Source organism: Corvus cornix, chromosome 1A (assembly GCF_000738735.6).
Source record: "Corvus cornix cornix isolate S_Up_H32 chromosome 1A, ASM73873v5, whole genome shotgun sequence".
NCBI lineage: Eukaryota > Metazoa > Chordata > Aves > Passeriformes > Corvidae > Corvus > Corvus cornix.
The window spans coordinates 35,960,238-35,972,632 of record NC_047057.1 but is presented as its reverse complement, the minus strand read 5'-3'; the positions used below and the strand labels follow the sequence as shown (position 1 = coordinate 35,972,632).

General features: G+C 37.0%; 1 protein-coding gene across 1 annotated transcript in view; it reads right to left on the bottom strand.

The window, feature by feature from the left end:
- TRHDE (thyrotropin releasing hormone degrading enzyme) overlaps positions 1 to 12,395 on the bottom strand; it is a 209,084-nt gene that overhangs the window by 19,202 nt on the left and 177,487 nt on the right. The window contains exons 14-15 of the mRNA XM_039570645.1: positions 10,635 to 10,732; positions 10,014 to 10,121 (exon numbers count right to left, since the gene is read on the bottom strand). Of these exons, the coding sequence (XP_039426579.1) occupies positions 10,014 to 10,121; positions 10,635 to 10,732 (206 nt within the window). The remainder of the gene's footprint in view (positions 1 to 10,013; positions 10,122 to 10,634; positions 10,733 to 12,395) is intronic.

The following is a 12,395-nucleotide window of genomic DNA, read 5'->3' as shown; positions in this document are numbered from 1 at the left end:
ACCTTCAGAAACTGCAAAATGTACAGCTATGAAAAACTACAAAGTACTCCTGTGAGAGGCTTGAAATCAGGACTGTAGAGAGGGGGATTCCTCTTGTGGAAATGAAAATTGCTTATGAAAACGCAAATATCCCCAAAGTAATTTCTCTTTAACTATTGCCCCTACAGAGAGTCCTCTAATTGAATTTTGTCCCACATTTGTGGGAATTTTTGCTTTCTCACTCATCCAGTCGTTTTGGGCACATATTCTATCATTATTTAACTATCTGAAATCTCTCCAGTCTACAGGTTTTTTAGTATTATAGGTTCCTGGAAAATTGCAATTCCAAGGCACTAGATCAGCATGTGGATGTTTGCCCCTTATATTAACCGAATCAAGTGGATAAAATCACCATTATTTTGGTACTGCTTAGGTTGTAACACTGCAGAACACATCCTGTTGTCAGTGAAGCCTCAAATGTGCCTTCAAGGCTGCTCTCATTTTTAAAGAGCTAATATGATTGATGGATACTTCAGAAGAATAGAAATAAACGTTTGAGAGCATCACTTTAAATGGCTTTAATTTGAATACTGATCCAATTTATTTAACTTTATTTTTCTTGCTTAAGAGATGTGATGGTGAGAATGAAATATGTAGCTAGCCAAGCTTGTTTAAAAATTAAACATTTTGGGAGAAAAAGTTAAAAAATAAAGAGTTAGAAAAAAATTAATTAAAATCGTGCTGTGCCTTTACAGGGATTTCTTTTTTTCAAGAGTGAATTATAAAGCTCTACAATGAGCTAAGAATAATGTTCTAAGTTATAATTAATTGGTACATACTTGCTCCTATTTAAAGTATGTTCTAACAATTAAAGATACACTTTTAAAATTGGACCATAATTATTTATCTTCTGGGGAAATTGTGTTCTAATTTTTTAAAATGTAAATGCACATAGTTTAGACAGTTCTTTGATTAAGTAACAAGTTTCAACACCAGTTATGGTACTATTTGACAAAGAAAATTAATCAGGAATATTATTCTTTATTTTTGCAACAATTTAACATTTAACTTAAGCCTATTTTTCTTGATGACTATATTTATGGTCTTGTTTAATAGGTTACAGGGCTCAGATAAGAAACAAGAATGAAGTATTAGTACTTTGTTGGCAGATCTGTAATACAGATGCTATTATAAAGAAGAGCACTACACAGTTTGTTTTTAAAAACTTCCATCCCAAATTTTATATTCCCATTCTCTATTACAAACTCCAGGAGTCATGCTGCTGGCACCATTGTGCAGAAAGAGGAGAGGATGATCCTCTGCCATAGCACATACCCAGTCTAAAGAGAGAGGGCAGAACTTCCCCTTGAAAACTGAGGCACAGAGCTGTGAGGGGCTCAACATTTAGGTGCCTGTCTCCCATTGATTTCAGGGGACATTAACAGGGCTAGTCAAGGTGTCTGGGGCAAAGCTATGCACAGTCCCTGTCCTGTGCTCCCAAGTTCCAGGTATCACACAGGTCTGACAGAGGTAGGCAGAGAGTACATCATCCCTCAAGTGATGGTTACTGCTATTGCTCCTTTCCATTCCTATTGAAGATCCCCCACAAGTGAACATGCAACCAGGATAGTCAAGCTCTTCAACACTGATTTTAATGACTGAGTGATGAGTTAAGGACTTCTTTGTGGCACTGATCTCTGAGTAGGTATGCTTTTTGTCCATTCTGGACAGTTTTTGCAACAAAAATATGGTCTGATCAATTTCTGATCAATTGTTTTGCAAAGTTGTGGAGAGATCATCCCTGAATGAGAAAATTGGAAACTAATCTAAATTACAAGGACTTTAAATTAATTACTGCTAATCCATAATTACTCCATATAGGGTCATTTTATTGCAGTGACACACAGAAGTCAGAAGGTAAAAACACTACCTGAACCAGCTGCCCATAAAGCCCAATTTTATCTTTTACAAGATTAAGTCTTCTCTCTATTAAGACCCAGTTGGTCTTTCAGAGTGCTAAGTCCTTGATTAACTCATGCACTCAACAGTGTTTTCTTCCTCCTTAAGTTTTATTGACTTGAGTGCAAGATTCTACTCAAATGTTGTAACAACCTATTAATTAGTTAAATCACTTCAGCAACACTGGCTTACATTAGCTGGCAAAGCTCCAGTAACATTTCAAAATGCATGAATAGCTATGCCTGCTTTTTTCAGTAATTAAAACTTCTAGGGGTTGTGAACACAGAAGAAGGGATTCACTTTATTTTTTTACATTTATCAGACACTCATGTGTGAAAAAAATTAAAATAACTCTCATTTTTTCATGTTTGCTGCTAACAATTTCCAAATATAGCTGGTAGGCATCAAGCCCTTGAAAAAACCTAGTGCCTCTTCCAATCAACTAACAAAAGTAATTAACCTGCTGGCCATGTTCTCACAAATACTGATGTAGGTGGTTAAACGCAAGTACATTTCTAAGTTGTTGCAAGACTGTAGCACTACTGTGGCCATGTGAAACACAGCAATAAAATTATCTATTTCAAATAGCAAGAGAGAGAAATAAACAAGGAAGAAAACAAAAGAAAAAATGCTTGTTTGGAAAAAAATTGATTTTCTATCACCTAAGCCAGACTTCATTGAAATTACTTCAATTAATGAATGGTAATTTGTTATTTACTACTCCCTCAGATCTATGGAGAGTTTTGTTTATAGACATGCTACACACTCCTATACAGTCCTGCAATTGTTTTTCTGGTGGCATTTCCACCAAGTAGTTAAAGGTGCAGCCAAGTAAGACACTGCCAACTTAGGCAGGTGGATGGACATGAATCCATTATTCCTTGTAGAGGAAACACAAAATCTGCATGAACAAGTGTGGAGGTTCACAACTCACAAATTTGGCTTGTTGGTTATCACTGTCCTTCAAATTATGTGATGGAAGACATTTACTTCATTATTTACACCTTTCTTGATATGATAAAGAATTAACCAATGTTCCTAACCATCACAGCAGTGTGACAGAAGTGAAATGGCAAACAGAAGTTACAGGAAAAGCCCAAATCTCATAAATACACTTCAAAAGATGTAGACAAGGTAGTTGAGTATTAGTGTGCAGACATGCACGATTCTGATTTCATTACTTTGTAACCAAAAGTGGTTCATTTGTAATTCAAACAACACACGGATGTGTTCTGACTTGAAACCCACAGACAGAACAGGAAAGTTCATCTCTTACTCTCTTTTCAGCGATCTCTGTCTTGTAGCAGGGCATCTTGCCCCCCACAAGAGCTTATCTGTTGCTTGTTAACCACTCAGATAACTCAAACAGGACAAGCTGTCTTGTAGTGAGTACTTCTGGCACCACAGTTAACACTGGTCTTGCATCTCCCAACTGCCAATAAACATCTTACTGTCAATGTCAGATCTGGAAGATAAACTGGGCTTCTCACGGACAGACACCTCACTTTACAAACTATAAAAACTACACCAAACTCTCATAAAGCAGAAATCCTCAACACATTCCATGGAAATGTGTGGAGTTTTTCCCGTGAGTAGCGATGCTTCCTTCCCGGTTACTCCCACAGAGGCTGAGTGAAGGAATCTGTGCACATTGTCATCGTTTCAGAAGTAAATTACATTTGACCCTAAGCAATACTATTTCTTTCGCTAGCTTTAATATAGGTACCTTAATGTCATGCACTGGCTTATGTCATGCTGTAATCTACTAGTAGTTCCTTTCAGTTTTATACTGTGCAGTAACTTTGATTAAAATCTTTTGTCTGTTATCTCCTGTCTGTTTAATAACTAATTCATTTTATAAATAGAACCGAACTGCCATCCTTAGTACTTGCAGGCCAGAATGATTTCTTAAATTGAAACTGTTGCCAAAATCTGAGGTTAAGACAGGGATTGTCTGAAGCTCCGACTTGTCCTGTGACATGGCCCCATTTCAGCACTGCAAGATTTCTCAGAACAATCTGGATGATTAGACCAGAACAGATTTAAAATATCTGTATTTGCATTCAAGATCAGTCTCTACTTCTCCTCATTCACAAAGACAGACAAATTAAAACTTCATTAACCCACGGGCTACAGAATGGATGATGGCTTAACCTAATTCAGTGGAGCAGCCTGCACTCCCCACTGCAAGCATCCTCAAAACTGATCAGAGTTACCCGATCAGAGACCAGAGCTTGTGACAGAAGATTAATATTTGAACTAGTAAAAACTGTGTTAAAGCTAAAATCACCCCAAAGTGATATGATATCAATGTTAGTGAAATGCATTTAATCTCAGTTTTCTAGGGGTATTAAGGCAACTCATTAAGGTACTTTGTTTCCATGTAAACCACAGCAATAAATAGCAATGGTTACATTTCTAAAGAAGTTAAAAGTAAGAGCAAACGGAAGTGGCTATAACTAGCTGAGGCCTTCCAACCGGTAACATCTCACAGAACATCTGCATGTAACTGTGTCTGATGCAATCCTATCATATCCCACTGTTCAGTGCTGCATGTCAGCAGAAGAACAGTGTCACCACAGCTCTACTAACAGAATCAGAATACAAGTACTCCTTTTTCTGCTGAAGGCAAAATCAGCTGTCTCAGTTCAAAGCAGCTCTCTCACATATTCACGTTTACATCATCTTGTTTAACTTCGCCCAAAGCAAGCATACATCCACAGTTGACTTTGCCAGCAGAAATGTAAATGCAGCAACCTATAGCTGATGTATGGTAAGAGTAGCTGGAAGATAACTGTGCCTGCACCCAGATAGATGTTTGCAAAAAATGTTCATGTCTGTGTTATGCTTCAAGTCATCATAGTGTGTATTTGAATATTACCCCCTTTTATCTCCTGTCAGGGGTTTACACATTGCAGCTCGCCATGCATTCTTTCCTGATTCAGAAATACATGTTTACTCAACCTATCCAAGGCAGGAAGTCTGAAAATGCTAATCCTCTTAGAAACATGTTTTTCCTTCAGAATAGATGCAGTGAAGGTTAAAGGGGTTAACAAGGCTGATTATTAAGCTCAGGCAGGCATTGAATGGTAATTTTGTTAATTTTTTAGGCTGAACCACAATGCTGTTATATCTAAGGAGTGTGAATAATGTATTTCTTCACACATGAAAGCTTCACAGGGATGAGCTCAGTTAAATGAAGGTAGAAGCAAACATCTTCATTTTCAGCCAACAGTAGCTTCTCTTGTACAACATTCTGCTGTTGACTGAATCCCCGTAAATTTATGTTCTCAAACTACAAGGGAAATTTCAACATGGTTGTATATTTTCTATTCTTTATTCTTCTGAACATCAACATAAAAGTGTCAAGGGTTTCCATGGTTCCAGTACAGGAGCAGCATATATCCCAATGTAAGAGAGTGAAAATCATTGTCTTAATATCACCATCAAGTCAGAAGTAAATACAGACTTTCAAGCAAAATGAGCTGGACACATCAGCCATTTTTAAAAAAAGTAAAATCACTTAAACTCATGGATTAAAACACCACAAGACCTACCTTGAGGTCTAACCTCTGATCTTCAGTAGAAAGAAATAATGAGCTTTTTTTAAACAATTGTAAGGATTAAAATATATCAGTTCCTAAAACAGCAAAACAACATGTCTCCTTATAGTCTCTTCTGCTTCTGATGCTATGTGTTTGGTTTGCTCCTTGTAAAAACAAATTTCTTTCTCAGTTATATTTCTTGTTTTTCCATTGTGTTTTGCCCTGAAAAAGTGGCCATGAGCAATATCACCTAAAGCCCCTTGCAGTCTAAGTATTTCTGGTATTTCTGGTATTTCAGGTACTGAAGTCTCTTCCCTCAGATGAATGCTTTCTCATCTTTAGATTGGAGAACTGTATCATTTTCTTGCTAATGAAATAAATTCCAGTAGCTGAGCTGAAGCTACAGGAGGAAAGTGTGTTGCAGCATCTTAATAATTGTCCCAAACATCTCACATACAGGTCCTCCTCAGGCTTGCCCTCTGCAGGCATTGGCAGATACAGGGCTGAGGTACTAAACTGAAGCACAGTAAACTGCTGGAATCTCAGCACTACTGTTTGAAATGGTATTGAAGAGCAGCTTCTCTGCCAGCTGTGTTGGAAAAGAAAAGGAGCAGTCTTTTTCATGCTTTAGTGACAATTTTGAAAGGCATCTTTTGCAAGATCCCCATACACTACAATTGCCATTTACGTATTCATTTGATATAGGTATCTTTCTACCTGTAGTGCTGGACCCTAAGAGGGCCCACTCATGGTTCAGAATCTCATGTTAAGAGGCTCTTCACAGCACAGTGGCTGCCACCGGCTGCGTTTTTAGAGGCTCCCAAATCCCCTTGTAGGAAGCGCAACTCTGAGCATCTGATTCTGCCCTGTGAGCCAGGAATCTGAAAATGAAGCAACACCTAAGTCACTTTAGAAATTCAAGTCTTCAAAGCCTCTTAGGTGACTTCCACTTTCATGCACAGAGGCTAGTGTTGCAGGTCACGTAAGTTGGGTATTTTCACTAATTCCAGCAGAAAACCTGCAGCACTGTAGTTGGAAATCTAATGGCTTTTTCAAACAGTAGTGGAAATACAAAGAGGACCTCTGGCCTTGTGCTAAGAATGACCCTCATTTTATTTGGTCAACAGTGGCAAATTATTTGCACAGTAAAGAGTCTATAATGACAAAATACAAACAGTATCTGATATCAAGATTACTTCACTTTCTTACTGCGAAGAGTAGATGGTAATTCCTTTCTGGACCAGATTAAGAAAATTTACTAGATTAAATATAATTACTAAGAACCACAGCAATTGTAAGCATATGCCAGAGTTAGATGTTATTGTACTACCCAACACTTTATCCATAATTAAATATGACAAGTAAAACAGAAAAAAACACTTCAAAAGAATATCTAAAAAGTCATAGATTAAAAATGTGGCGAAAAAAGTTATGAATGTTAGCATTTCTTCAGTATTATTAATTGCACATTCTCTGTTAGAGTTATTTCAACTTTAACTCCAGTAAGGGCCAGGGAATCAAAAACCTCCCTTACATGATTTACTGACTGTGCATTTATGTGGTATTTAATATCACATTTTAATTTAATACTGACTTAATTTGCAGTTTATTAAAATCTTGAGACACAAACCTTATTCCATTGTCTCTACTGCTTTGAAAAATTTGTGTCATCTTCCAGAATAAAGTTTCTGGGAGGGGATGGGTGGAAATGCAAGTTATCCTTTATTTTTACTGTCACAATGACACTCAAATTACATTTATATATAAAATATCTCTGAGCTCTCTGGAACTCTGTTTTTGTGCTCTGGCTAGGCAAACCCACCAAAACCAGGCTTTCTGCAATCATCAGTCAATTATGTGGTTTGGTTTCAGAAGACAGAATGGCAAAACCAAGAACTTTTACAGTACTTGCTGATAAGGTCTGGAATAGGCAAGAATACACAGAGTTTCTGTACTTGTCATCGACTTTCCTCACCAGTTGTCAGAGAAGTGTGGCGAAAGAGGAGCAGCATGAGTTTCCCCTTCTTTGTCAGGAAACAAGCTCTGAGGGAATCTTAGAGGCTCTAAGGTGGCTGTTTGCAGCAAATTCACAAACAGCTGTTAAGGGCGTCAAACTGAGCAAAACGATTGATGAGAAAGAATACAAAATGGCACCTTTTAGATGTGCTCTCTGCATATATCTTGTACTTATCTGCTTGCCCTTTGCACCTGAGCTAGTTACTGTCTCTCAAGTGCTAAAAGAGGCAGAAGCATGACTCAAACACCATGCTAATTGAATTCTGATTGTAGAATCATTGTTTTCTTGGTAGAAAAGCAGGAAAAAGAGCCCTTGTTTTACTTTCAGGTTTCAGTCTGAGTTAGCTTAAACTGAGTAAAGGTGCTATGGGTTAGCTCTGATTCAGCAGGATCTGAACATTCCTGAGAGAACACTGACATACCCTACAAATGCTGTTACTGTGAAACACAAGCTGATTTTATGTTTACTGAGCTGCTATTACTAGTAGTCTTTGTAATGTCGTTTCCATGTAAGTAAATATGAAATGAGTTTTGCTCATATATCAGTTACATTCAGGATGTGAGACTGCTCTGAGAAAACTGGTCAGTTCTGAAGTGTGGGACTGAACAAATCCTACGATCTTAAAAAATAAATAAAAGCATGTCTCTATCTTCTTTGCCAGTTGTGCCCCTATTTATCAGCTGACTGTCAATCTCTATTATGTAATTACATTATTTGCTGCAGCCATTTTTCAAAACTGCGCAGCTCCTTTCAGAAACACATTGCTTTAACACAGTAGCTATTCTCCTCTGCCCTGGTGTGGTGCTTTTATCATAATACTCATCATATGCTGGCAAACACAATCTTCTGCTACCAAAAATGGCCCCATTGAAAGGCTAAGATGAATCTTCAGATAGCTCCTTAAATTTATTCCTTTTCTCTCTTGCTACTGTTGGTAAAGCAATAAGCTTGAGTTTTGTTATGTTTTTCTTTTCTGATGCCTCCTTTCTTAATCCTGTTGGAAAGGAAAGACAGGCAGGGTGACAGCTTTTTTAACACTGAAAAATCTACTGCTGTGCATGCTAATAGGTAATGCTAGGTTTGATTAACTAATTTTGCAAATGAATATCTAAGCAAATTACTTTTGCAGACTGTTTCCAATGATTCTTTCTCTTTAATTGCCTCTTTGAATAGCTTCATACTGACTGTTGCTGCTTATGATAAGAATTCATATCAAACCCTGGGGTATATATTTAATAGTAAATATATCTGGTATCACCTTACCCAGGAAAACCCTCCACCTCACACACATCTTACTTAAAGGTACATAGTCATAGTTGCAAGTTGTTTGGGTTTTTTTCCAGAAGTTTCAAAATCATATAGGAGTGTAATTTCCCTTCATGTTCAGTTCATGGCTGGTTTTAAAAGATACTTGGATACTTACATAACTGGGTATGACTGTAAAGGATTTTTAAAGATTCCAGAGACAGACAGAGATATTTTAATTGCAAACAAACACCTGATTAGTCCAAGAAATCTCTGAAAAATCCTGCCTGCTCGTATGGCTAGAGAGATCTGATCCTCTTGCAGAGATAATACAAGACTGGGACTAAAAGTGAGAGACTTTTATCTTGCTTTTTTTTATTTGAAAATAAAATATTCTCTTTTAAACTAAAGTATCATGCCATGTACAAATGTGTACAGTGCAAATATTTCACATAATCAGAAAATCCACTATTCTTTCTAAAGAAGTTGGGGTCTTAACCTATACTCTGCACTCATATCATTGTCCATATATCACTGCATAATTAAATATTTGAAATTTCAGTAATTTCATATTTCTTAGATGCTTGCCTTTAAAATATAAACTTCATGCACTATCCATGGCCCATGTTCTCTTGCCTCAGCTGAATAAACCTGTGTATAGACAGCCTAACTTACATATTTGCTGTCAAACCACTACAGTGCTGCTAATGCTCAAGGCATCAGCTATCTTATTATCTGCTCTCTGAAACCTTACATGAGCTTTTCCATGTATTCCTGAATCACATTAATTTTCAAGTCTCCACCCTTAAATACCTTGTAACATTTCCCTGCACCACTTTGCTACATTTCCTTCCTTACTTCTCAGTCCTTCTGTCTCTAATCTCTCTCACTTCTTTAAATGTTTAGCACCTTCGGCTCTCTTGTCCCAGCACAGGTTTCATGTGTGTCTGACAACATGGTGTTCACTCATCTTTCTTTCTTTAGATCTGTCCTTAAAATCCATCTTCTCATCTTCTAGCACAGAATTATCTGACAGTAACTCATCAGGAGAGGGCAGAATCCCCTCCACCCACTCATATACACCAAGTCAAATAACTAATTCTGAAACCCCCACAGACATTTTTAAATGACAGCCAGCAACCTCTGCTTCCTCCCATAAAAAAAAACCTTTGCAAAAGAAGGCACTGCAGACAGGGCAGGCAGGAGAGGAAGAGCTGTACTGGCTCTCAGTAGGAGAGATGTGAGATACACATTTCAGCTCCACTTACCGGTTCCTATTGCTAGAAATCCAGTCCGAGATTAACGTTGCAGCCTGCTGGTGACAGTGCTTGTTCCCGAAGCTGCAGGCCAACATGATGACTTCCCGACGCAACTCTCTGTCCACATTAAAGAAAGCAATAAGGCTGCATTAATGAATGTGTTTGAATGTGTTTGAATGTTTACAAAAAACTGCTTCTTATAACAGTGACAGCAACCGGTAGCTGGGCAACATATCAAAGATAATCTGGCTTTACAAATCTCAGTGTTGATTTAATGCCTGCAACAACTGAAGAAAAGTCATGGATCAAAAGCAGCCCCCATTTACACTTATGCACTCCTCCCAACTTCTGTGGTCACATGAGTACAAGTTCTTAGAAATCCAGTGTAGTCAGATATTAAGTTAGGGCTTAGGAAATCATGTTCTCTCAACTTAAGAAAGAAGAATTCTTCTCACAGCATCTTTCTGCTCTCCCTACAACCCAGAAAGGAAAGGAAACAGAAAGGAAAAAACAGAAGGGTGATAGAGCTAAGGAATTATGACTGGCTTATGCTAAACATGACTAAATTTTAGGAGCATTTATATAATTATATTCCACAAATAAACAATAAAAATGAAAATATAACAGTACTCATGTTGGTATGATGCTTGAACAAGTGACTTGTTTAAATTGTTTGTTGGCCATCCAAGCTTCAGATACATCGATGCAACTTGTCTTAGAATATACTCCTAAGCAGAAAAAGAAAAGTATATTTAATGTTAAAAATAATCTCTTTTACTTGAAATGGAAATACTGCTGACTAGTGAGGTTTGGTCTCTCTTTTTACCCTCAAATAATGTCCAATTCCAAATACTTAGCAAAGCTACTTGTCCACTTATAATCCTCCTTCACTGCTGTAGTATGAAGGTCTAGAAGAGCTACTAGATTAGATGCCTAGTATAAGACAATTTATTGTTACAAAATCCATGAATTTCAAAACTTTATTACATGCTACTTTGAACTCACAATGTGCAGCTGAAAAATTACAAGAGTGTCAATAGCCTAATTTCTAGTTTGTGGCCAATCTTGACTACACCGTACATGCTCACTTTTAAAAGAACACTGTTTTAATATCCATATCCATGGCAAAAACATTACTTGTGTACAGTCAATTGACTTCAGAATACATAACAATGTGGCTGCAAATAAGCTTTGTACACTTAATGACACTATGCTTTAAGTTTAGGCTCCTGGTGTGCTTAAAGTACAAAACAAGCACAAGATCTGTTTTAGTGACTTTTACTTTTTACACAGAGGACATATTTAAATATTCTGACGAGTTTTGAAGAAAACCACTGTCATTGTACTCAGTGTAATCTTTTGCCAGTGGAATTCACCAATTTGAAAAAGAGAACTGAGATCTACGGAACCACATAGGAGAGCATCTATTTTATTATTACAGATGCATAGGCATGTATATATGTCACCACAAAAGAAGATTCATACTGCAGCTTTCTCTAGCAGATACGTTATTCTGTGACTAAAAAGACTTTTTATTTCCTCTGCTATCACCTCAGCTTTCAAAACTCCCATCAGTAGTGATAAAACATAACTCGGCTGTGAATTTTACTGGTTTTATTTATTAAAATTGTATTTTCTTTACACAACCATGTTTAAAAGTGAAATAGCAATGGCAGACTTCTAAGAATTTTTCTTTGCCGTTAACAACAGACTAAATATGCAAATTATTTCAGCAGCATTTTACATTATGGCTCTGGTTTGCATGTAGGCCTGCTCTGCAGGTTCATAAAAATTTCAATGTATCTTTATTAATCTGTAGTGTATGTTCTACAAAAACCATTTTCCATGTCATGAGGTAATTCTGTGCATATGTATGTGTGTATATATATACACACACTCACACATATCTGTATCAATATCTGTATATCTATATCTATATATCTTGTAGAGGTATATATGTACCTCTACATATACACGTACAGTCACTTCTAACTTCCTCCTCTCTGAGCATGGTGTCTATGGTCACACACACAGAGAAACAAATATACATTTAAGAAGAGAAAAGCATCCTTAAGAATTTCAGGCTTTAAAAAGCCCCTGCATTTGAAGGCTTTACAACATTACATAATGTTACCGTATATTGGCCATTGAAAATATGTAGACTACATAAAATTCCCAGTGAATAAAAACCCCAAGAGTTCATAATTGTCACTGGCTGCAGTCAAATCTGTGTACTTCATAAACCATGCTTCAGTGTAGCTACAGGTAAATGTTAAAATATTTGCCATGTCTATCTTAATTATCTACTGCGAGCTGTTACTGCTGTCCCTTTGGACGCAATTATGAATGGGCTTTTGACTCAACGGTGATCTAATTCTTGTTAATTAAGGT